Source organism: Podarcis vaucheri (genome assembly GCF_965113315.1).
Source record: "Podarcis vaucheri genome assembly, chromosome: 3".
NCBI classification, from domain to species: domain Eukaryota; kingdom Metazoa; phylum Chordata; class Lepidosauria; order Squamata; family Lacertidae; genus Podarcis; species Podarcis vaucheri.
The window spans coordinates 42,725,160-42,752,398 of NC_138761.1; the positions used below are offsets into that span (position 1 = coordinate 42,725,160).

At 39.6% G+C, this 27,239-nt stretch overlaps 1 protein-coding gene and 1 long non-coding RNA gene across 3 annotated transcripts in view; one reads left to right on the forward strand and one right to left on the reverse strand.

Annotated features, from left to right (window-relative positions):
* Positions 1-21: 21 nt before the first annotated feature.
* On the forward strand, positions 22-5,921 carry LOC309528014. Its single transcript, XR_014217468.1, has 2 exons — positions 22-143; positions 1,257-5,921. It is a non-coding gene; the product is annotated as an uncharacterized lncRNA (long non-coding RNA).
* CRIM1 (cysteine rich transmembrane BMP regulator 1) overlaps positions 3,931-27,239 on the reverse strand; it is a 130,940-nt gene continuing 107,631 nt past the window's right edge. For both annotated transcript variants that reach the window (XM_082215000.1, XM_082214999.1), the window contains 9 exons: positions 21,208-21,364; positions 17,587-17,708; positions 16,267-16,476; positions 14,344-14,559; positions 12,820-13,041; positions 10,336-10,530; positions 9,085-9,207; positions 8,053-8,240; positions 3,931-6,773 (listed from right to left, as the gene is read on the reverse strand). In XM_082215000.1, coding sequence (XP_082071126.1) covers positions 6,597-6,773; positions 8,053-8,240; positions 9,085-9,207; positions 10,336-10,530; positions 12,820-13,041; positions 14,344-14,559; positions 16,267-16,476; positions 17,587-17,708; positions 21,208-21,364 — 1,610 coding nt within the window. In that variant the 3' untranslated portion in view covers positions 3,931-6,596. The remainder of the gene's footprint in view (positions 6,774-8,052; positions 8,241-9,084; positions 9,208-10,335; positions 10,531-12,819; positions 13,042-14,343; positions 14,560-16,266; positions 16,477-17,586; positions 17,709-21,207; positions 21,365-27,239) is intronic.

A 27,239-nucleotide genomic window follows, 5' to 3' on the forward strand; every position in this document is an offset into this window, starting at 1 on the left:
AAACCACACCTGTGCACACCGGTGCGAACCGTGTCCCGCCCCCATTGCTACCTATCACTACCTGCTTCAGTTAGAACAACCGATTTTGAATTGGATTTAAAGAAGAAGAGTTACATTAGGGGCCGCTGGTGGTAACATTTCGGGTGGGTTGGGCTGCAGTTTTTAGCCTGACATGTTTTCATAGGAAGTGAGTGTGCGGCACTTTTTAAGGAAAGGGTGCCATTACACATGTGCAGAGTGCTGCTGTCCCCACACTTTATCTAAAATAAAGGGGGGCGGCGGAATTATTCTTGCGCATCTACGGACATCTTCCAGGCAAGAGCACTCAAGTATGATTTTCAAACAAGGTTGACGCCATAACTCTTATTTAGAAATTTAGTTGTTCCATGTAAGTTTTAAAATGCATGTATCGATTTCACTGACCATAGTACACACAACTTTTTAAAATGTGAGGAACGCTTGCTTCCAATGGCATGCAGTTTTCTTGCCCCTACAAATCAGTTTAACTTTTAATGGGAAAAAATGCTTTCCCCACTCTTAGGTTTTTTTTAAAGGATTCCAACCAACAGACCAAATAAAATAAAATAAAATAATTTCAGCCAGGGCATAGCAGCACATGCAGAGCATGACACTAGGGTAATCATAATCGGCCTCTGTGTTAGGAATAGTATTTTCCAGATTTGAGGAAGGATGTTGAGTCAGTCACTGTGATATTTAAACAGGCATAGAGACCAAACTTTTCATTTTAAAAATTCACTGACAAACTCTCAAAAAAGCAACCTCTAAATAATAGTGACTGCATTTTCATGCATTCCTTTGCATTCAAGATATACTGAACTTAAACTAGGAGAGAGGCTTGTTGGAAGCAGATCTACAAGCTCGGTGGACCAGGGGAATGCTGTGGACATAGCGTATCTTGATTTCAGTAAGGCTTTTAAGCATCACTTAAATCCTAAAATGAGTGGTGGGGATGAACTTCATGGATGTCCTCCAAAATGTTTGTACTTTTCCCCTCCAAAAAACCAAACAAAAACATTTTGCTTCTCAGTGAGTGACTGTGAACATGTACAGATTGGATGGGAAGCATCTAAAAATATATATCTGAGCATAGAGTCCATGGGTAGCCAACTTGGTGCCTTCCAGGTTAATGGATAGGACCTTCCCTACCAAGCAGAGAGGCACTACTTCACACAACTGAATGAGGGTGTCATGGAAAAGCAGCAATTCATTAACTATTTAATTTATTTCTATTTTAGTGCCAAGGAGGAAGGAGAGGTGCTTGTGGGATTTTATGTCTCAGCTGTCATAATAACTTGATAGAGCTTGGGTAAGCACCTTTATATGCATAGCCATATGCAATTCTGCTTCTTGACATATGCAGGTGTAGGAGTGAATGTGCAAGACAGATAGATGTATTGCTGCTGTAATGGGCTGGATGAGAGCCAATAACCTGAAGCTTAATCCATAGAAGACTAAGGCAATGGTAGGAAGTGGTTCCTGAGACTGAATGGAGTGGCTTTTGTCTGTGCTGGATTGGGTTACACTACCTCTGAAGGACTTTTGGATCCACTACTGTTGCTCAAAGCTCAAGCCTTGCAGTGAGGTGCCTTCCACCATGCACCCTGCATGGACAAGCACAGTTTAACACCTGTTGTCTAGGCTCTGGTTAGATTGCTGCAATGCATTATATGTGGGGCTGCCTTTGAAGATGGTTTGGAAACTGCAGCTGGTGCAGAATTCAGTGGCCAAATTGCTGACCAGGGAACGATGGTCCAAACATATAAAACCAATTATGGTATGACTGCTCTAGATACCAGTTACCTTCTGGGCTCAATTCATAGTGCTGGTTTTGACCTAAAAAGCCTTATGCGGCTCAGAACCTCAATATCTCAAGGACTGCCTATCCCCTCATGAACCAACCTGGAGCCTGTGTTCCCTTTCCAAGACCCTTCCACAGGGTGTGGAAAGTGGTGACATGAGAACAGGCTTTTCAGTGGTGGCTCCCTGCTTGTGGAATGCCTTTAGGCACCAGTGGACAGCTTTGATACATTTTTTGTGAGCTAGTAAAAATGTGAACTCTTAAGTTGTAACTGGCATTTCTGCTATCTAGTACAGTGGTACTTTGGTTCTTGAACTCAATCTGTTCTGGAAGTCTGCTCAATTTCCAAAACGTTCGAAAATCAAGGCCCGACTTCTGATTGGCTGATTGGTCCCGGAAACAATGCTGACAGCCAAAACAGACGTTCGGCTTCCAAAAACATTCGCAAACCGGAACACTTACATCCGGGTTTGTGGCATTTGGGAGCTGATTTGTTCATCAGCTAAGCCGTTTGGGAACCATTTTTTTGCCATTATATGTGTTTCTTTCAGATACCTAAGCCCAGTAACTCTGAAGTAACACAATTTGAAGCAATAGTTGGCTCCTGTTTCTACATGCTGTGGAACCATAACCAGGAGCTGATTCTGTGTGTACAGCAGGGGTGGAGAACCTTTTTTCATTTTGAGGACTACAGTCCCTTATGAGGGACCCATATCAGTGGTGGACAGAGGAATAAATGCAGATTTTACCTTTGTACATGCTAAAGAGCGAGCTGGCAGTAAATTACAGAGTTCAGAGTTGGAGAAAACTTTATCAGCAGAAAGACAAACTGCAGAGACAAGGCCAAGTGTCGGGCCTAACGAGCACAGCTGCTCCTCCCCAGTAGGTCTTACTCCATGAATCAGTTGCTGAGACTCACCACAGCTGTAAGTCCACTCCACTCTAGTGCTTTTTTTCAAGAAAAAGTGCCTGTGTGTAGCCAATCCTCCACCCTTTTTATGCCTTTCCTGGTTCTGGGAGATTGAGGGTGTGGGGAGCTCGTTGCAGCAGGAGAGGGGATACCTGTGACTTTTCAGCAGCCTGACTCATCTCTGCCTCGTTCTCGCCTCCTTCAGCTTCAGCATCTGATTCTGGTCTTCTTTCTGCCACACTAAGCCCTGTTGCCTCTTCAACTTCTGACACCTCTTTCCATTCTTCTCCCTTGTCTCCAGCGTCATCACATCAGCGCTCCATGGTCTCTGAGTCGTCTTCTCCTGGTGGTTCTCCAGCTGGTTTCTCCCACTATTCTGCGTCCAAAGAGTTCATGACAGTACAGCCCTCTAGTTTCTTTGCACTCCCACATCCCTCTTTGGCCTCCATCCAGACCCCCAAGAAGCACCATCAGAATTCAAGGAAACATTCCAGCCAGGTAAAAGCACTCAATGAGGGTGCAAAGCAAGACCGGTAAGGGGCGTTGATTTGGAGGTGTTGTGACATAAGGAGAGCTTCAAGAGCCAGGCAGAGAGGCCTGGAGTGCTGCATTTGGCCCCTGAGCCTGAATGTCCCCGCATACAGTGACAACAGTGGCAGTTGGGTCCTATTGGTTACATAAAGATACTTGCTGTCTCCCTGTGCCACCCCCTTCCCATTTTTGTACTAAAATGCTCTCAATCTCTTTAACAATTGCTGCAGTGCCTGGTCAAGTAAATTTTTTTTGTCATACATCAGTATTAGTGGCATACCAACAGAATAAAGAGTAATGATACAAAGCTCTGCATATGTCGCAGTTAAGGATTATGTTAAGGATATGAATGCTTAAGTGTTGGTGAAATGTTTGGTACAATTCTTCAAAAATAAAGGGGAGAAATCCCCCTAAACATCCCAATATGGACTGAGCATGCTTAGTGGACACAAAATGCTGACTGTTGGAGGAAGGAAAACAGAAAACTGCAGTCAATATATTGGAATATCCTAGCAGAGGGCATTGTTTGCTGGAATTGTGAACAGGAACACTCTACACTGCAACACTGTGGCAGCAGGTTCCACTGTATACCTTTTTGCCACAATGTAACTGGGAAACAATAAAACACTAAAAGATGTTAAACATAACAGAGAAGAAATCAATTAGAAACTTATGAAAAGTTCATCAAGTTAATTTTTATTGTGCTGCCAAGAGCCAAATTACAAGAAACCGTCTTACATTTTAAAAAGTAAACAAGCAATCTGCCGAATTGCAGTGCACTCCAAGTGCCACATATGCATCTATTTATTTTTTTCCAGAAAATTATCTATCTGCATTTCTCTTACAAGAGCACAACAGGAACCAAAGTAAAAGAATGTAATGGATACAGCACATAGGATAAATAATATCTTCAAAATAATAATAAAATAATAATAATAATAATAAAATAATAATAATAATAAAACATTTTACACCATGTCCTATATCCTGCTAATATTTCTCAGAATATGGCCTTGATTGTAAAATAAAAGCAAGCATTTACAATTTCTGGATAACGACTGCTTACTCTTATGAAAGGAATGGATGATTTCTCTTGACAGAATCTGGGTAATAACTGGAGAGTAACATTTGTTTCAGTGTTGTCATATGAGTATAAAATGCTGGGGGGAGTGACTACATTTTTTCTTTGTTTTTTGGAAACTGAATTTATAAACAGAAAAAATGTTGAGCCTTTATGATACACCTATTTTTCTCTTTGATGCAAACAGCTAGAACACTTTTTTGATATTCTAAAACAAGACATTTGTTAATCTTCGGATTAATAAATTAGGTCATATAATAAATTAGGTTTTTCAGTTTTAAAGTTCAGTAACCTCTGACCAAGTATTTACAACAATACTTGAGAGTTCCTTTACAAAAAATACATTTTCTTTTCACATTAAGCATACTGGGTATCTGTGTCTTATGACAAGCAACTGTAAAAGAAAGAGGCATACACAAATGGGCAGTTAGTATAAAAGTGCCAAGACATATTTGGAAAAGTTAATGTTGTATGATACAGTTAAAAGTTACGAGTCAAGCTGCAACAAACTTCCAGCTAGTTGTAGACTGTACTCCAGTAGTTGTTTCAAACAACTGTTTTCAAATATATCCAAATGCTGATGCAGTTAAGTTGTGGAACTGATGAGTGCTGCCTGTATGTTATCAGTGTATCTAGCCAATGCATTGAATTAACAGCCTTTTTAAGGCCATGCAGGAAAAGAAAAAGGAACACACCCTGAAATGTAGCAAGTAGCAAGAGCAATGCTTACTGCTAAAATTGTGCACATACTGTACACATATGCAAACACAAGGGCACGCGTGCACACACACTTGCATACTCACACTTTCAAATCAAAAAAAACTAGGTAGAATGAGATACTCTCATCTCGTCTTTCCTAAACACAAATGATTAAGCAAAAATGTGGAATGCCTGTGTTTCTGTTCTGGGTAAAATCTCAGTTAAAAATACATTCAACAGGGGAAAATACAAAATTATACTGATATATACTGTATATATAAATACCATATATATATACTGTATATATACATATATATATATACACATATATAGTGTGTATATGTGTGTATGTATACACACAGACGTATGTATATACATACACACATATATACACACAGAGACATACAAATGCTTTGTTTCCAGCATAACTTTATTTACATAAATATTTCTATAAAGCTAAAGTTTTAAAGAAGCATGATCTCCTTTCTTTCTGAGCTTCCAAAAAGGTGCTTGAGTAATATACAATTAAAATTAAGCAGCTTCCTAGCATGGAAGTTGTTTCTAGTCTGCATAATCAGTAACAGAAAAAACCCTTAACATGATTAAAAAAAAAGTAATCTGAGCAAGATCTTCATCCATCTAATCTATTTCTTTTCCTCCAATGAAATATCTCTGAACCACCTGAAATTGATACACAATGGTAAAAGAAAGGAAAAAAAAGACACATGCACACACACAACACACACACACAAGCTCTGGAATCAGATAGTGTTTTTAACTTTCCCTCCCTTTCTCTCCCTCACCACTACTGTTGTCAAAAGATCCAGTGCTCATATCAGGAATTATACAGGCCTTAGCCACTTGCTGATTGCAAAAAGAAACTTGACAATCAGCATCAAAAGGAAAAACAAAAAGCAGCACAAGGTATAATTGTACACAGCTTCAATAATTCACCCTTTGTAATTCTGCTTTAATGTTTCCCTCACTATGTCATTAGCTCTTGCAGCTTCTGATCAGGTAGAAAAACATAGTTGCAGCTATACCACACCTGTGATGTGACAGGTACTATATTTTTGTAGCACAGCTGGAAAAAACCCCCAGACTTGGTTATTTAAGTTCAGGTATGGTTATGCTTATACTTCACTGCAATAAATGCTATTTTGGAGTGATAGGAAAAAAGCTATATTCTTATATTGTTTGACTCCAAGTCAAGCTGACCAGCTTTTCTTCTTTGAGGCTTCCTGTTATTACCACTCAAACTCAACCCCAATTTCCCCTTTCCAAACAATCTCTATTACTATGTTACAAGCAAAACATCTTAACAAGTTTTAAAACTTTGGTTCTAAGAAAACACTTGGTCAGTTATCGCAAGGAGAATTGGGAATGCTTGTTCTGGCACACTGCAGGAGTCAGAGCCCATCCCAGTAAGGTCTTAGAGCTGTACATGAAGTCACAAATCCAATACAATCCACTAAGCAAGTGCACAATTCTAGTTTTATCTTAATAGCAGACTCAGTCTTTGTTTCTTCTTAACTTCTTTGTAAGGGTGCAACTTCTCACACTGTCTGATAGAAATTATCTGCCTGTAAGTTGTTCTGTTTTTGCATGCTGTAGAATCCACTGTATCTTGAGTCTGGGTCAGCAATTCTGAGCATCCTTTGAGAACTGTCCACCTGAACCATAGTTCCTTTCTTGCAGTCTACGTACACCAACTGATTGTTTAGACAAGAAGGCTGTTGGAATATAGAAAGGCAAAGGATAGGAAGTCAGGATATATGAAAAGCCACACGAGCTAGTAGCCCTTGCCACATCTTTTGGTAGAGCATTTCATAAGTCAATTATGTGCTGTGCGGAACAGTGATTTCTTTAACTTAGGAAGCTGGCTTTTACCAAGTCAGAACAATAGCCCAACTAGCTCAGAATTACCCATAATGACTGGGAGATGTTAACCAAGAATTCACACAGGAATCTCCCCACCCTACCTGGAGGGGCCAGGAATTGAATCTGGGACTTTTGCATGCAAAGAGCATGCTTTACCACTGAGCTGTGACCTGAACCTACTGCCAACAAATTAGCTCATGCTTTGCATCCCAGGTTCAATCCTAAGGATCTCCATTTAAAAGAATTGTGTAGCAGATAAAACCCCGAAGAGCTGCCATCTGTCAGAACAGAGTAGATAATATTGGACAAGATAGACAAATGGTCTGATTTGGAATCAAACTTCCCAAGTCCCTGTGATTTATATGAATGCAAGTTCTAGCATTGTGAGCATCACTGTTAACCATAATAGTTGGTCCCAATAAAGATTGGAATCAAAAGCTAGAGAACACAATCCAAATAGCAGAAGAACACTCAGTTAATTTGCATGCACAAAAGTGACCTCCATGAGTCCATCATTCAGATCCTTCACAGTGTACTCCTACTCTAGTGAATAATGGCAAGCAGAGAGGATTCAATAAGTACCTGATGCAGCCTTTGGCCACAAATGAAGGTCTCTCTGCTACCTATGATAAGTAATATTAAGGGCAGAAGGGAAAGCTTTATTTAACAAAGGCTGCAGCTGCATCTCTTTATCTACCAAGGCCCAGGCAAGCGTTGATGTTTCAGACCTTGAACCTACTAGGGGATATACTCTAGATCAGGCACCCCCAAACTTGGCCCTCCAGCTGTTTTAGGACTACAACTCCCATCATCCCTAGCTAACAGGACCAGTGGTCAGGGATGATGGGAATTGTAGTCCCCAAACATCTGGAGGGCTGAGTTTGGGGATGCCTGCTCTAGATTTTATTTGAACTAGACCCTATACAATCTGGGGTGTAATCTAAAACATGTTCAAAGGGAACAGCCAGACAGACATTAGTATTTGCCCTCCTGCCTTTTTGGAGCTTTCTGCCATCCCTTTTCAATTTTTGTTCAGCTGTCTTAGCCAATTCAAGAAATCATGCTACCTGTTTATACCAAATGCAGTACAAGAAAGATGGTTTAATGCCTAAATATATGAACTCCATTTACCTTTGTTGGTGCTCTGTAGCAGGACACTGGTATCCACTGCTTTTTCTGATTGATAAGTAGAAGTGCTATTATAAGAACGAGAGCTGTCATGATGGGCACTGTCACCCAGGCAAGAGAACTAAGAGATGCCTCTGCACTTGGTTGCGATCCTCTGGTTTCTCTATAATCCCCCTGAAGATGACCCATATCTGAAAGGTGTGAATAAGCATGTTGGTAATGAACAATTAAATAACAGCCCTAACAGAGTAGCAGACAAGCTCCATCATGCCACTATTTTTAAAATCCCAAGACAAAACACCATAACTGCTACCCTGAGTAACAAGAATTCTACACTTTACCCTATCAAGTTAACCTGGATATGCATTATCTTACATAATAATATGACATGTAACAACAAAGTGAAAGAGTACTATAAAATTACAGTAGAAATTACAGTAGAATGCATGAAATATTTCCATGGCACTAAAACATCCTATTGAAGATATGGAAGGGAACTGATTCTGGTAAAATCCATAATGTTCGAATCCAACATACCCTATTTTTCACCCTATAGATTTTTTTTTTTTGGGGGGGGGATAAAGGAATTGCTTGAAGTTTTTTTTTTAAAATGCACCAACTACACTGATTACCCCAAAAGAAATAATCCTTGTGTTTATTATCTGCTTTGCCTCAAGTTGTTTTAATCTCATGAAACCACATGAATTTAGAGGCTAGTCCTATTGTCTTATTGCTATAAGACAAATGTGAGATATGAGGTTGATTGGAAAGGCATCTACAATAGGTGATGTGGGTGAATGTAGACTAAACGTACAATGCTTGTATCAATAAGCAGAAACTCCTAAGTAGTTGGATGTAAAAAGAGAAGAAGAAAAAAGAAGAGTAGCATGTCGGTAGATACTGGACTTAGGCTCTGTAGTGAAACCTGGTTCTCTTAATCATAGATTAAAGTTTTTTAAAATACCCCAAAGAGTGCTTATGAGCAAAAAAAACCTCCCAAGCAGCCTCTGATTCATGACATGAAATACAATTTACCTCTGTGGATATGAACAATGTCATTTTCACTGTGTGTAGGCCAAACTGGTGCTTCCAGTTCATTATCTCCTCTATGATTTGTCTTCTCAATTGGAATGTTGGTAGGTTCAGGTACATACATTTCTATTAAAAAATGAAAATTGTCAAAGGAACTTATAGCCATTAAGCTTCATCCCTTACATTTTCTGCATCTTAATGTTCTACTCTATCCTGCCCACCTACTGCTTCTATCATGAGGCCAAAGTAAAACTAAGAAGTGTTTGAGATACCTTTTGATACTTCATTAATGTTTTTCTTGATATTTTCTGGCACATTTGTTGTTCCTGAACATGACCAAGAAGGCAATTTTTGAGTCATCAAAAATAAAATAATTTAAACAAAGGGCTGTTCTAAGTGTATCACTACTGGAAAAAGGCACAAAACATAGGCTTATGTACTCTTCTCTCTTCCTCCAGTACAGCTGCATGGAGGAGATTTGAGAAAGTTGCTTCCTCTTTAACAGGAGCTGTAATTTATTGTTAGATCCAAAAAGGGCAAACTGTGGTTCAACTACAGCTTATTTTCAAACAGTTATGCATGAGAGGACAAAATGGGTAGGGGAGTGTGTGAACCTATGGCTACCTAATGTTAAATCACAGTTTACTTAACATCTGAAATAGGCCAAATAAAATACTGTAGAACAAGCATAACTTAAAAACTGTGATAGAAATAAATAAATAAATAAATAAATAAATAAATAAATAAGGCATTTCTGTTTATTGAAGCATATTTGATTGGCTGAATTACTTGTTCTGAGAGAAAACAAGAAAATATTCATTTGCTGTATTCCAAATCCTGATTCAAGAAAATTATATCTGAAACAAAAACAAAATGTTTACTTAATCCTCGGTCTAAATCAGGCACCCCCAACCTTCGGCCCTCCAGATGTTTTGGACTACAATTCCTAGCGTCGCTGACCACTGGTCCTGTTAGCTAGGGATCATGTGAGTTGTAGGACAAAACATCTGGAGGGCTGCAGATTGGGGATGTCTGGTCTAAATGATACCAGTGGTGTCGCCTTATCTTTCTCAATACAGTAGCTAGATTGTAAGATAGTTGCTGGGAAGGTCTCAAAGGGGACAGTTTGGTTACCAGTACGTCTTGCAATCCTAGATTTGCATAGTATTTGCATGTGTAGGTGAAGTGATTATCTATTTTATGCATGTGCAAAATTCCTGATAAACTCTTAACATAAATATGAACGTAACTTACCTGGACACATGGGACAGCAACTTCCTTCCACGTTGATGGGCTCCACACAAGGAAGAGGAGGGCAACTGACTGTGGAGCAAAGGGTTTGACCCTGCAGACAGTAGCAGTGTGTGCAGCTATCAATATCCCAACGCTCTTCATCTGCGTATGTTTTCCCATTAAAGTGACACACTGCCTTCTTTGATGTTGTGTCTTCTGTTGAAATAATATTGCCACAATTGGGAGTTTAGAAAGCCATTTCAGAGTAATTGAAAAAGAGAAACAATGATTATAGACCCTGCCTTGGGACTAGATGATTTGTTGTCCTCGTTCCATGGCAGGTTGACATTCTGCTCTTGGCTGGAAGCATCTGTTTACTGCTAATCAAATAATATATAGCAGGTACTGAAGTTCCGTTATGAGGAGAAAGGAATCAAATAAATTTTGCAGATCTCCTGAGATCTGAATTGTTCTCTTCAACTTTTCCAGTTAGTGAGAAATTAAAACATTTTTTGTGTTAACATTTTTCAGTTTATAAAATAGATAATGTATCTATTTAATGTGGTGTTGTGACTGGAGTATCAATACTAACCAGCAAAATTAGAGTTAAAACCTTTGCTCAGTTAGTTATGAAGTCATTAGGTTAGTCTCCTTTTTCTGCAATAATTCCTCCTCTGTCAAATGGTAATAACAGTCTGCCTTATACCTGATAAGCAGGTATACCCTGATAAGCAGTGTAAAGGCTTAAATGTACTGGAAAAAATTATTAATAGAGTCATTATGCTAAAACCAACACTGGTTTTACTTAAGCTACCTTAAGTAAAATAAGTCCACAGTTCTTATTTCTCTTGGTTTCCAACGAAATTCAAAATAAAAACTATATATTTCTGTGCTTAATGGAACTATTGTTTAATTATATTTTAAAAGTTTCAGAAACTAAAGCAGAGATGCATGAAACTTCTCTAACAAAGCAAACCAAAACCACTCTTATTCTGGGCTGGGGTATTTGGCTTAGGTGATCTTTTGGCATCCCACTAGCTGCTGGGCAGTTTATGTAAGGTTCCCCCCAGTGGGAATGGTATGTTCCGAGGGCAAGAAGTGGGCAATGGATGCCAATATGGTCTCACAGCCATTGTGTGACAGCATTGGACACAATTGTCTTGCCCTTTCCTGCACTGCAGTCACAACCCTAAATTGCTAAAATCGGTGACTTTACATTTTAATTCTAACTTTCCTCCAAGATGCTCGCTGGGGTGCACATGATTCCTTCATTTTATCCTTATATCATGGTTCATACATTTCTGGGTTACTGGATCATTTCTATGATCTTCCCTATTCAGAAATTTCTGAGGAAATATTTCAGTTTCCAGGTTTAGGGGATTACTCTACAGTGAACAACTAGGATGGCATGATTTGGGTATTGACTTCTATGTAGTGTGAGGAGACTCCAGTGGAAGAGGGCTGTTGAAGAAACACAATAACCTGAGGCTTATTGCAGATGTGATGGGGTTAAAATATCAGCCAAATGACCCCTAGATATTTTGGGCTACAAATGCCATCAGCCTCAGCATGGCCAATGGTCCGAGATGATGGGAGATTTAATTTAAAACTTGTGGATGACACTAGGTTGGGGAAGGCTGTCCTGGAGTCTTGACGTTAAAAAATCCCATCAAGCACCCAGCCACAACCTTCACCTATCTGTTAAAAAATCTGTTCAGAATCTTGGTCTTTTGAATATACACCTGCCATACTGAAGGCATGAAAAACACTGGCTGTTCCCAAGGTTCACTGCTGAGGAAGGCATTTTTATGTGTATCTGGTCTCTCTTCTGCACAGTAATTTTATGCTGTTGACAACAAACGAAAGCCAAATGCATGGTATGGAACCATGGACTGTGCCAGGATGAGTGGGATCAAAAAAACAACACTGTTTCAATGTGCAGTGCTGCCAAAAATAGGGGTATTTGCATATGTAATTATTTGTATGCTGGGGTGGGGGCAATAGTTATTATAAATTAAATCTGTTTCTAGACAGAAGAGGGTCCTCTTAATAGCTAAAGATGATCTTTTTGCAGCAGATTTTCCTTACTAAATAAAGTTTAAAATAAGAGATTAAAGGATAATGCCACTGCATTAAAAACCAACCAACCAACCAACCAACCCCCTTTAATGTCTAGATGCACCCTTCAGCTCCACTGGCACCAATGAAATACAGTTTTCGGTTAAGTCAAGTTCCACTGCTTTTAGTGGGAGCAAGGCATGACTCATTATGGCTGGATTCTGGACCGTTGAAAATAAGAACCTATTTTGGCCCAAAATGCAACAACACATTCTTAATCCTTTGAAATACTTTCATGTTAGAAGATGACATACATAAAAATATATCTGCTAATAGTATTAATAAAAATAGTATCACTGTTCTCAGCAGAAGTGAGAAGACACCATGATATGGAGTAACTGAAAAAGCCCTCCTATCACATCCTTCTTTCCCTTTTTCAGAACTTACCTATACAATAAGGACAACACTGTCCCTTTCTCAAAACAGGTCTGTCACAAGATACTGGAGGGCAAGACTCAGAATAGCAGCTGATTTCACCATCCATGCAAATGCAACTGGTACAAACATTGGGCTTCCAGGATTCAGCAGTCAGGAAAATATCACCATCATCATTTTTGCAGTAGCTGGGCATGCTCTCGTTGCTTGACAAGGAAGGCTGAACCGGCTCATCTAAAAATATAAGCATGCAAATAAGCAATCAAGACTTGCAAGGCCCTGACTATCCAAACCAGTAGGAGGAGTCATCCTGTTAAATGAATGTCCACTCAGGCAAAATCTAGGAAATGACTTTGGTGAGCAATTTAGTTCTCAACAGATGATCTCCTATCTTTCATAGTGTAATTTTTATTTAAAGGCTTATCTGCACAGTTTTTTGTGATACAAAGTACATACAAGCCATGAAAGATTTCTGAATTTTGGCAACTTTACCTATCACACAGTTCCCTCATTCTTATATCACTATAGACTTGCATCTGGAGAAAAAGAGGTACAACTTTGAGATAGCATTATGAGAAAGTACAGCTAGCTGTTAATTTAGTCATGCCCATCAGGAAGTTGATCCACACATACCTTCCCCGAATACAAAGGCTACACTACTTCTGGGGAATGCTTAATCAACAGTAGTGAGACTCACAAAGCCAAAGGAGCAACTTGGCAGGAACAGAAAACTCATCCGTAATTTTATTTTATTTGTATTTAAAGTTAAAATTTAATTAAAATTAAAACTTTTTTTTTTAAAAAAAAGAGGACTTAAGTCTGAAGTGAATTTTTGCTGGATTAAGAAGCCCATCACTGATGCTGTTTACAACACTTTTTCAGGAAAACACATTTTAATACCTGTTTTGATAAGAGTTATAAATAGTGAGTTGTATCCAATGAAGCTTTCCTGTTCATGCAAGGACTTTTGCTTGCACAATTGCACCTCCCCTCCCACCATGCACCCCCACCACCTACAGCAGGTCAGGGGGTGGGGTGCACAGGGAGGGGGAAGAGAAGTTCTGTTGAGCAAGTCAAAGTCCTTGTATGAAGGGGGCGACATTCCTGGATATAATCTAGTATTAGCACTGTGCTTTCAAATAATGAATTGTACAAATATACTAATGAAAATTCAGTTTGTCAGAATGTAGGCTCTAGAACAAGCCATAGTAAAAATTCTGCATCACAGTATATGAATGTCTAATTAAGCCAATAACTTTTCAGTAATTCTTGTTAAGAACATCTTGATTTATGGCTGCATATCTGCATGCTGGCTCTCATACTTCCTGTTAGCCACAGGTTACGCTATTTGTATCAGAGCTTTCAGCCCTACTAAACACTCTTCTAGCTTCACAGACTTTTGTTCAATAATTGTCAGTTTAGCTTACTTCTTGCACACTTTAACGGGGAATAAGTATCATATTTTAGAACAGCATCCTGCACAGAGAGAACAAACAACTGGGAAGTGTATGCTGAAACCTGGAAGGTAATGCTCACCTGGGCACTGTGGACAACATGAGTCCTGAGTACGGGAGGGGTTCCGACAAAGAAGAGGTGGGCAGACTTCCGTGTCACATAAAACTCGTGCATTATGACATGTGCACTGTGTACAAGTATCAATATTCCACGTATCTCCTTCCAAAAAATACTCTCCTCCTGGAACATAGCAGATGGTTGGACCACTGAGTTCCGGCTTCTGCACAAGGGATTCATCTGAAGGGGGGAAAAGAACCCCAAAACAAAGTAACAGAAAATTAGACTCTGCGGAATTCAAACAACACATTAAGTTTTGCAACAATAGATTTATGAACTTGTTTATGCATAGATAACATGTAAAAAAAAAATAGTACAACATTATTATGTTAAAAACCCAGTTTCCTGTATTTCATCAGCAGTGCAATTGAGTGACACTATTTTTCCGCATGCTATCTCATATGTGCCAGAGCCAAGGAAATTTAAACTAACTACAAATCACCAGTAATGAATATTCCATATAAATAAATGTAAAACGAGGCACAGAATGTTACCATGGCTACCAGTCTCACAACAACTTTAGAATACCAATAACATAGCTGTCCTCGGTCCTTTTTCCTTACACAACTGACCTTCGACGTTTGAGAGAATTATTAGCAATATATCAAGATCAAAACAGTAAATGACTATTAAAAAAATGTGTTTTTTAGATAATGTTTCTGGACAAATGCCCATTCAAAGTAGCTTAGGGGCAAAACAAAAGATCAAACCAGGGCTAAATTTAAAACCTACAAATCAATCCTTGACAGAAAAATCGACTGAGCTTTCTCACACCATCTCCCCCTTTCCCTGGGTCAAGAGTTTCAATACTGTACTGCACAAGACTTTTATATGCAAGGAGGGAAATAGGAGATTCCTTACTTACTTCTGATTTCTGAGTCAGGTCACACGGAATAACCATGTTTCCTAGAAAGCCTAACCCTCTCATCTCCAGTGATCTACTTTTGTCCATAATTTTTCATGCTACTTTTTCCCTTTCACTATAAAACCACAGTGGGCAGCAACTAGACTCTTGCATGCTATTTATAACCTTGAAACAGAGCACAGAAAACTTGCTAAACCCAACACTTTAAAATTGTCCCCCATAATGCTTAATGTGCTTTTGGCACACCTGATAGCTGCTTGCAAGGTATACATGTGAAAATGAACACAGCGTGAAAATGAAATATACAGATTAGTATTCAAACCCTGACCTAAATTCTGGGCTTGAATACAAATTTGTATTCCAGTGCTCCAATGGTCAAGTATAATGAGAGTTGCAGTTAGCCATCACTGCTTTAGGCACAGGCTGACACATACACACAGCGATTCAGATTCTGTTATGATTCAAGAAAAAGCAATAGTTTGTAGTGATGTTTGGGTTAGTTTCCTTGCCACATCAGGGTGAACTCTGTGCATAGAGTATGAAATAGGTGAACATATGCAGTAAGAAAGAATACTAACTCAACTAATAAATTGGATTCAAAAGTCACTGACAGGTTGGCAGCAACTGGGACAGAATTTGAGAAATATTATGCTGTCTGCCTCACAGTAAGTGCATCTAAAATTTAGAGAATTCTACTCCCCTCCCCCTTTATTGGAAATAAAAACTGCTAAATGCTGAAGTACACCTCCTTCCTTCTGCTCTCAAGACTTTATTTGTCTGCATTAAATAAAAATGCTAACAGTACTCAGAAAAAATACTAGGCAATATATTTTATGGCTAAAACTGAACGTTTGTGATATATAAACTTAGTGTCAATTGTTAAGTTACAAAGGTCAAGGCAGAATTATATGGAGACAAAATACTTTGTCTTTACTGTTCAATTTTCCTCCAAAAGGAGAAAAAGAGATGCAGATAGAAAGCAAGGTGTGCTTTATAGCCCAATAGGGAACACAAAATGGTACCTGGACATGATGGGCAACATTGCCCTGGATGTATGGTGGGGTTGCCACAGTTTGGTACAGAGCAGGTGATCAAAGCACACATCTCCCGTCCATTATGACAGTAGCATTCACGGCAGCCATCATGCCAACTTTCTTCATTTTCATGACGGTGCCCATCCACTGACAAGCAAGAACCTGCCTTCGCTGGTGGCATTACAGAAGCTGGTATCTCTGTATGAGTTTGTTTTTTAAAAAAACAACAACCAGTGCATCAATAGGATGGTAATAACAACCAACAGCTAAATCTTCTCTTGTATTTGTTGTAGCAACTTAGTAAAATGTTCAGACTGAGAGGCTATGTATAGCATAGATTTTTAATATGCTTCCAACAGCAGAATGCTGAAGGGCACACATACAGAGCATTTAATAGTTAATGGGAACAAACTCAAAGAACTAGAAAGAGATCTGTAGGTTTATTTTTTCAAAAGTTGGTAGCAGAAGAATATTCAAACACTGCATTCATGAAGTAGTATTCTCCTGGATGTACCCACCAAAAGCTGGCTCTGTGAACGACAATACTATCTTTTAGAATGCATGGGAGAGCGATCTAACTGAAGATTGTGAACATTTCCCAACTATTTTGGGTATTGAAGTCTGGAGAACAGTTACTCATTGCCTCCTCTCCTTCTGTTTAACATCTACCTAGCCAACAGCTGTCCAGGGTGGCTGGGGAAGCCCAGCCAGATGGGTGGTTGGTAAATAAATAAATAAATAAATAAATAGTAGTAGTAGTAGTAGGCTAGGTATTACAGGGTTGTAGGGCCACTAAGGACCAATATCCTGGTCCTGATACTTTCCTTGAGTGATGCTCACATCACAAGGGCTTCCGTAGTCAGTTCAAGAGAAATGAAGATCCACGTGTCCATTCTTCTGAATGCCAATTAGATCTTTCCAGGGAAACACATGCACTTAAGAGCTCTATATCTACATAGATGGTCTGGATAAGGGTGCATAATGGATCCATTACAAATAATTGGCCATTTTTCAAATAACTGACACCTATAATGTACAGTGATCTTTTAACTGTAGGTTAAAAAAACACTTTTTAAGAATACGATACTATACAGAGGTTTTTTTTTAGATTGAATAAAATAAGCAAAAATTCAATCTGCTTGTTCAACTTTTCATTTTCAAATTCCTATTAATTATCATCATCATCATCATCATTATTATAGTTGGGGTTAGATGGGACTCACTTTCAAGACACATTACTGTAAATATACATTTCCCTTAATATCAAAATGGGTTGGAAAGAAACAGCTCTGAAGGAGTTGAGTCTACCTGTACATTTGCAGACAAGGCATCCTTGATTGTTTTGCTGGTAGCCCATTGGACAAATCTTACCACATGAAAGTTCTGGGCATTTTTTACAGCGGCAAATTTCACAACCATGTTTGTTCTTCCTACACGATTTAAAAAGATATATACTTTGATTAGTTATACTTTAAAAAGCAGTCTAAACATTTGTAATTACTGCACTCCCCCCCCCAAATGTTAAAAGTTATTTATTTGTAATTCTGTTCTCAAAGGGAGTGAAACAAAAAGGGGAAAAAAACCTTGTAAAAGAAATTTAAGCCTTTTGTTTGTATTGTGAGATGGCTTGCAGCAAGGTCCTGTTTATAACATCACTTAGGAACTACTGTTTTGGTGTGCATATAAAAACACCTATAAATTACAGAACATTATGAACTCTTCTCCATCTCATAGGCAAAGAAACAGAACAAAACTGGACAACAATTGTGTAAACAAGATTACAAGTTTTTGATTACTTGCAATCTTTTATAACTTTTAAAGAAAACAGCAGCTTCCCCCACCTCAGGACTGAAACTATGGTGGTGGTAACCCTTCTCCTATAGAGCAGGAGTGTGGAACACTTTTGACTTGGCGGGTCAGATATCCTGTGACCACTGGCCAAACATAATGTCACAGAGACATCAGGTGACTAATAGGTGGTCGCTCCCACCCCTGTGGGGGAAAGGGTTGTGCTTCACCATTGCAGTGGCTGTCAGGATGTGATGCTAAAGCAGCATTCAGCAGGACTGAACTGTCTGCTCATCAGACCTTCCTGCTCAATACAGGAATCTCATTCCCCAGTGCATTCCCCAGGGAATAAGCTGGCAAAATAACACCCAGAACAGAACCCTCTGTTCTAGCTGACGAGTGATGGTTAAATTCTGCTGGCTGAAGGGGCTGGTTTTGCTAACACATTCCCCACAGGATGGGGTTGTCAGCTGATGGACAGGTGACCGTGGTTTGGGGGATATGGCCTCACAAGCTACCGTAACCTGGACTTCCAGGTGGGCCAAGATTGTCCTGTGTGCCAGACATTCCATATTCCTGCTGTAGTGTTTTCACAACAAAAACTGACCACCCCACTTCAAAAGGTGTTATCTTTCTTTCTAGGGCAAAAAAGCACCTGTGTGGGATTCTCTGTATGGGATTTTAGCTGGGAAAATGACATCAAGAAAAGTTTATAGCTCATTCCCCTGCAAACTCTGAGTAGACCTACTGAAATTAATGGACCCAAGTCATGCACATTAATTTTAATGGGTCTATGTTGAGTAAAACTTAAGCTGAATATCACCTTCTACCTGCATTTGGGCTCACTGCAACTTAAAAAAAAAAAAAGGACTTGAGGAGGTACAAAATCCATGCATGCATGTTTAAAATTTACTTGGGCCCTAAGATCATGATTTTAAAAACATTTACTATGGAGCGACACAAAGTGGAACATACTTTGGAGTACAAGGATTGCACTGTAAATTTATAAAAGGATCTAACACTACGAGAAATCAGAAAGGAAAGATGCACATGAATACCAGAATCAACATTTTAGAAAGGTCTGGCATATCTATCTCGTACGCTTAGCCAAAACCTTAAAAGAACCATTACCACTTAGGCCAAGCTTGTGCTCAGAAACTCAGTTGGCTGGACCTCTGGGCGAACAGCTACAATTCCATATTGGAATTGACAACACTTAGCAGCAGCCACAGAAACTTATAGGTAACTTAAGAAAGATATGTCTTTTCCTATGTCATTTTTAAATAGAGCTTGGCACAGCTACTCCTGTTCATAGAATTGTAGAGTTGGGAGGGACCCTGAGGACCACCTAGTCCCAATCCCCTTTAACGCAGGAATATGCAGCTGGTCCATATGGGGATCAAAGCTGCAACCTTGGCATCATTAGCACCACGTTCTAACCAACTGAGCTATCCAGGCTATCTCGGAACAGAGAAAAAGTAATTCTTGTCTAAACTATTACAATTTCAGTAAGATTTTGGCTGTGGCCTTGTCTTCTTTCTGAGTTCAGAAGAAGAAACTAAGAAACTCATTTCATGTAGGAATATGCAAGATGCATCAGTCTTTATTCAAAAGTACAAGCGCAGACATCATCTTATCCACCAGATGGGGCACCAGTACAGAGACTGACCCAATGGTTAAATTTCACCAGCTTCTCTAGACACAAATGGAAAAGAGAACTAGAGCTGGGTCTCATCTATTTATTGATGACACAGCACTCCAAATCACTGGCTTACCTCTCCCAGTGGTTTCATGCGTATATTGAATAATACAGGGGAACAAGATGGAACCACGTGGAAACACCACAGACCAGCAGCGAAGCAACTAAAAGTAGTTCCACAGTAGTTCCTTTTGGTTTGTCCCTCTGGGAAGGACCAGGAGCCACTGCAGCAAAGAGCATCCAAGTCCTAGCCCAACCAGGCAACCTGGAAACTTATAATAGTGATGGTAGTGAAAGCTGAAGAGAAGTCCAGCAGAACCAACAGCCTACCCCCCCACCGGCCAGTTCCTCATCACTATATAAAACAAGGTGATAATGACTTCTCTCCATCCTGAAACTGAACTTGAGGCTGGACTGAATTAATTTAGATAATTTCTAACATCCAGGAATCCCTTGAATTGAGCTGCGACCACATGCACCAAGCACCTTGCCTCAAAAGAGATTATGGGAGACTGTAAGTTGTCCAAAATGTTGTGACTTAGAAATAGTTTCTTCAACAAAGTTTTACAACAGCCTTGTTGTAGATTGTGGAGCTATATTCTCCATCAGTCTAAGGAGGCACTGACCACTACCTTTATGTAATCGCCTCTGGCTGCCTTAAAGGCAAGGGCTAAGCACTCAGGCGCTTGGCATCACAGTTCCAAGAATCCTGCTTATCTGCTCAGGCGGTACAAATTGGGATCACAAATTGACTGGAGTCACACGTAAGGATGAGATTTGGTAGCTTGTAAGTGCCCAAGCTAGATCCCATCTTGGGGAGAGGGGATCTGGCCACAATAATCCATGATCCATCAAGGCTGGAATATCGTAAAGAATCTTTTTCAGTCACAGCATGACATTCCCTCGTGGACAAACGTCCAGGGGCCACATGCCATGGGTGAGCATAGTCAAAACAGGTGGACATACCCACCGCTAGGCTGATGGATGAGATAAAAGTGCTTAGTGAAGACCAAATATCATTAAGAAGGGGTATTGGGGTACTTTGCTAAGCAGAATTTGGCAGAAGTTTTTCTTTTGGCTAAATTCACACAAACTATTTCTCCTGATGACGCTTCAGTAGTGCTCCTCAAACAACTGTTCAGTAATCCACACATCAATTTCAGCTGACCACAGGAGGTGGAAGAGATAGTAAGAAAATACTTCTCGAGTTCTAATTTTAATCTTTTTATAGTATCATTTTTTTGCCATTTCTAGGTAATCAAAAGCATTTGTAAATGTATATACATGCAAAGTTATTCATGTTGATATGAACTTCTGAGTCTATTAAATACTCTGCATGCTACATGTTTACCTATAATACATAGAACAATGTTAGTGGGCTTTACACAGTATTATTTGTTTATGGATTGTGTTAAGTATGTTTTTAAAGTAAGAATACGTACAAGTATCCAAATGGACAGTACTTGTCACATACTATGGGTTTGCATTTCTTAGGTCGTGGGCGGCACTGGCAGGTCTTACAGTTGTGGACGTCAGTCTGGAAGCCAAAGGCACAATCCAAGGAACAATCTGACATGAGGTCAGTACACAGCTCTTCTCCTGTGAAGAACACATGAAACTTAGCAAAAACCGCTAATAGTTATTCGTATCAGAAATGCAGGCACATGAAGATTACTCTCCCCCCACCCCCGCAACACACCTCACAGAGTATGGTATCTTGGAATAGGTCATGGCAGCCTGACTGGAACCATGAGCAAGAACATTTCATTTTGATGCAGTTCACATTTGTGTAGACTACTAGTTAGGCAAATGTTTAAGAAAGCACAGGAGGGAGACAACAGAACTAGTTGCAAAATGAATTTGCCTTTTCTGGAAGCAATAGATGAAGACAGTAGTTGTAGTCCAAAGACAACATTTAATCATAACGGACCTCTATATTCAGTTAAGAGTCCCCCCCTCCATATCTTCTCTACTGCAGCTTCCAAGCATAAAAATCATGCTGCCTCCTCAGAACTGGAATCTGTTGCAAAAGACCACTAAATAAAAGCTTTGGGTACATGGGTTTTCCCCTAAACTACATAGAAATTGCTTCCCTAGACTGCAAGTAGGGAACTTGCCTACATATACACCAATTAAACTAATTATGTTAATGGTTAAATCAGTAGGAGTTTCATGTAATGCATTCAGAATTAGGCATCAGAGCCTTGCAATTCTGAAAGGGCTACAGAATCCTCAAACCAAAGAAGTCTCTCATTTACAGATTTTCAAACCACTTGCCATTGAAATTTACATAAAATCATCATATTTTTGTCTAGAATATATCCACAGGATTCGGAATAATACTAATAAGTGAGACCATTAGTACTTACCTGTGAAGTGTTATTTTTCATGCATAACATGAAATCAAGTGGGATGTGAGCTCCACCAAGTGGTTGAAGGCATAAATTGCTGCTCAATTTGAAGAGGCTTCTGGTGCTTTGTTGTACACACAGCCAATTGTACGCAGATAAGCCATGTATACAAGAAGCAAGAAGTAAACAGCAAACACAAAAAGGCAAACATGCAACAGTCTCTGCCTAGAGAAAACTGGAATGTGGGAAAAACTGGCAAGTTTCAGAAATTTTAACAGAAGGAGTTAGGCAACCAGTATAACCACAATAGGGTGATGTCCTGGTATCATGTTATATGTATGAAAAAGAACCTTCACAGGTAAGTACCAATGGTAACTTTTCTCTTGTGTATCATGACATCATGTCGGTCATACCCAAGTTGACCCATGTAGGGTTGGGCATTAAGAAAAGGCTGGCTACCTGTTAGGGACAGCATGTTGTAGGACACACTTCCCCAAAGCTGTCTCAGCTGCAGCAAAGAAGTCCACCTTATTTTATTTATTAGATTTATATACCACCCTTCATCAAAAGATTTCTGGGCGGTTCACAATGTATAGTGCTTGATACATGCACTGGGGTTAGCACAAGCGGCTGCAGTACGGTGCAGGAGCATATAAAGAGAATGCTGCCCCTCTTACAGGGATCCTTAAGAGACCAGAGATGGATGGAAGCAAATTCCAGCTGTAGAACTTTGCAGCACGCAGCAGCCCAATGTTATGGACCACCACCTATCTCAGTACTTTAGAATATCACCTCCCACTGGTGGCAGGGTTGTGTCAGAACTGATTTTTTTTTGTATGTGAACTGAGAGGAGGAAGAGAACATGCTCTGGAATTGCTGTTGCCCTCTACTTGGAGTTGTTGCCTATCCCAGAAGGGGTGAGAGGACCAGACATATTTTCCTCTGAATGGAAAAAAGGACTGAAGCAGTTGGTATGGGTGGCAGAACCAGTGAAAAGGACAGTGATCTTCTAATTTCTTGCCAAATGAATAGACTTCGTCTTGTCTTTAGACTATACCAAGTCTGTGCAAATAAACAAGAAAAATGTTGAAGGAAAGAAAAAGTGGTAGGTGGCTAGACCAAGGGAGAAACAAGAACTCAGATTAACCACTGAGGAGAGCGACTTTACTGAAAAGAAGCTAGGCAGACCCAAAAGGTTGAACACACTCATACCTACTCCAGAAAATTAGATACAAAAAAGCTTCTTCAAATTGAACAGATATTCCTTCAACCACTAGGGGGAGCTCACATGATATGTACAAGCAAACAGATGCAAACAGTTTTGAGTGACTAATAATGTACTACTGAAAACTTTCACTTTTACCTTACTTTTTAATAGAAACTTAAATAATATGCAATTATTTTACAGCTACTAAGGCTGCAATCCTAGGTCCACTACCTTGGAGCAAGTCCCACTGAATACAAGAGGTCTTACTTTTGAGTAAACAGTATTGCACTGTAAGGCATAAAAGAGCAATCCACAATATAAGGAAATGCAAGGCAGAAGAAAAGGAAGTCAAGAGGTGAAAATGAACGGATAATAAAAATGGGATGTACCAGAGAATGGATGAAACAATGGATCAAACCATTATGACAAAATAAAATACTGAGAAACTTTCGTAATAGGGTAGTAACTGCATAGTTCAAAAGGATTCTAAACGTCAATGTTGTTAATCTAATACAGTAGAGTTCAGTAAGGATACACTCTGATCTCCTGAATAGAAGAACTAATTTTCTGAATGAGATCAGTGATAATCCAGCACCAGTCAGATGCCACTGAGTTAACAACCCTCTTTTTCCAGAGTATGGTAATCAAAGGTACACAAGACATCTGAAAATGAAAATGCCATTTTAAACTATCATTATAGTCATTGATTGATGATTTTTCTAATCCTTTTTTAAAAGAAGATACATGAGCTTATGTCCATCACCATATCTTATGGCAATGAATTCACTAAGGCCAAGGATATATTGCATCAAAAATACGATAAGTATCTTGAAAAGTAAGCACAGTAACAGCATGTATGATATATAATCCATTAATACAGATGTCACAAAGAAAACAGTGCAGCTTTTCCAAAGTACTATGCAACACCTGACATGCAAAACCTCTAACAACATTAATGGCAAATTATGTTCCAATAACATTAAAGTCAAATTAAGATCCTTCAGACCACTTCTTCCAAATACAGCTTATAACTATGTGTGGATGTATATCTTGCAAGTTAGTATAAATTCACATATATTCATAATACAGCATTGTTACGCATTACAGCAGAGGCAAAATCTCCTTCCCAAATTGCTCTTGGTAATTTGGATGTGTGGTAATAAAAAATATTTTTACCAAATACATAATGTGGGATTAGCCATTTGTGCCTGCACACAGATTCTTCATACACAATGAAAATCCTGGACCACTTACTTCAAAGACTGTCTATTGAAGCTTGGGACCCAAGAGAAAGAGGAGGCTTCCTTCAACTCCACAGGCAGCTAGTGGCCTCCATTGCTTTTGGAAACCAAGAAAGTGATGGAAAAAAGTTTCACGTTCCACCTAGCCTGGAGGAAATGGAATGGGTCTTTTCAAGTGCTCAGGCAAGACAAGGAAAAGTCATTCAAAACTCAGCAAAGAGATTTAGGAATGTAAGAACAGTATCCTGTGTTTTTCGTTGGTTGCAACTGTACTGCCATATTCCTAGTGTATTTCTGGAGCACTTATATATATATAAAATAAGTTAATGATCTGAGAGAAACATACTCAACTCTCCTCATGTTTTGCACAGCATCTGCTGAATCAAGTAAGTTCTTGGTCAGAATTGTTTTCCCAAAATGGTGCTACTTTTCAAACTTTGAGAAACATATATGAGGTATCCCCTTGCTCTTTTTAGATGGGTACTTTTATTATAGAGGGCACTTTGTTAACTGACTTCTGATGCATTACATAGTTTTTGCCGGTTTTAAAACTACAGTGTTTTATATTTGCATAGTTTATTGTTACTGGGTTGGATCCAAAGAAAAGTCTACAGAAGGCGACTCCTAAAAATATATTATAATTTAGTAAAATATAAGTCATAATTATAAATATTTAAAATAAATAAATAATTACTTTCCTGCCCCCTCCTTTCCCTGGCAACTCACTGAAAAGCCTGTTCAAAAGGCGGGGCGGGGGGGGGGGGCAGGCTGTGGCTGAAGAAGTGGGCCGCAGCATGGGAAGTTAAAGGGAATCCCACAGATTGGGCAGAGGCAACTTCCACAAGTGAACCGCTCACACTATTCAGTAGGACCCTCCAACCTGCAGGAGCAGTTTTTCACAGGCTTGCCTGGGGGAGAAGAGGAATGGTAAAATCAGCACCTGGCAGCCCCCTTCTGTGGGCTTTTCCAGATCTACCCCATTATATTTTATGCCAACTGCTTTAGGACTGCATAGCTTCTCCATTGCTTTAGGCCTGAATTGGATATTTCATCCTAGGCCAAAAGGCCAGGTATAAATTAAGTAACTTATTTTTTTCTATTTTGCCTCATTTTTTATTTGACTTTCTTCTGGTTAAATCCTTTTACCACATTCTATCTTTGTCAAAAGCCTTCCTGATATCAAGATACATTATGTCCACAGCATTCTCCTGATCCAACAAGCTTGTAACTATCAAAAAACCAAACCAAACCAAACCAAACCAAACCAAACCAAACCAAACCAAACCAAACCTGATGTGATTCATCTGGCATGACTTGTTTTCGAGAAACTCATGCTGGGGTAATCACAGCCTCCTTTTCTAAGTGCTCACAAATTGACTATTTAATTATCTGTTCTGGGACCTTTCCGCGTATCAATGTCAAGCTGATCGGTCAGTAGTTACCTGGGTCTTCTCCCCCAGCTTTTTGAAAATGGGGTCAACAATTGCAGGCCTCCAATCCACAGGGACCTCACCAGTTCTCCAACAATTCTCAATGATTATAGACAAAAGGCTCTGAGATTACATCCACAAGCTATTTTTGAGTATCCCTGGGTGCAGCTCACCAGGCCCTGGAGATCTGAATTCATTTAAAGCAGCTACGTGTTCCCTCATCACTCTCTTTTCCTATCTTGGTCTGCACCTCCTTCCTTGTATCATTTATTCTGTTATCACCAGGTGGGGCACTGTTTTCCTTTTGCATGACGACAGAGGCAAAGTAGGTGTTGAGCAGTTCCACCTTCTCTCTGTCACCCAATAGCACTTATCCATATTCTCCACACAGAGGACCTACCACTTGTTTGTTCTTCCTCTTGCTTTGAACACGTCCGAAGAAACAGTTTTTATTATTTTTAACCTCTCTTGTAAATTGGCTACTTGTGCATACTCCTCCTTTGTGATTTCTCCTTTATTCCATCTCAGCTCATCCTTACAGCCACACTGGCTTTAGGTGCCTCCCACCATTTTTTCTTGTTGGAATTGCCTGCATTTTTGCCTTCAATATTTCACCTTCAATGAGAAACTCCCATTCACCTTGAACTCTCTTTTTCTTTGAGTATTTCTGACCATGGGATCTCACCCAGTAGCTTCTTAAGCTTTCTGAAATCAGCAGTCTTAAAGTTCAGAGTGCATGTCCAACTACATTCAGCTTTCCCTTGCCTCTATACAGTGGTGACTCGCAAGATGAAAAGAATCCGTTCTGTGATTCTCTTCGTCTAGCGGTTTTTTAGTCTTGCGAAGCAAGCCCATTGACGGATTAGCAGATTAGCGCTATTAGCGGCTTATCGGATCAGCTGATAAGCGGCTTAGAAAAAGGGGGGGAGGAGGAAAAAAACCCCGCAGGAACTCGCAATACATTTTCGTCTTGCAAAGCAAGCCCATAGGAGATTCATTTTGCGAAGCACCTCCAAAACGGAAAACCCTTTCGTCTAGCGAGTATTCCGTCTTGCGAGGCATTCGTCTTGCGCGGCACCACTGTATAATGAAACCCAAGAGATCACGATCACTTCCTCCCAAGGTTCCCATGTACTTTCACTTCATCGATCAGTTCCTTCCTGTTGGTGAGGATTGTGTCCAAGAGAGATGACCCCCTTGTTACTTCTTCCACCTTCTGGGAAATGAAATTGTCAGCAAGGCAAC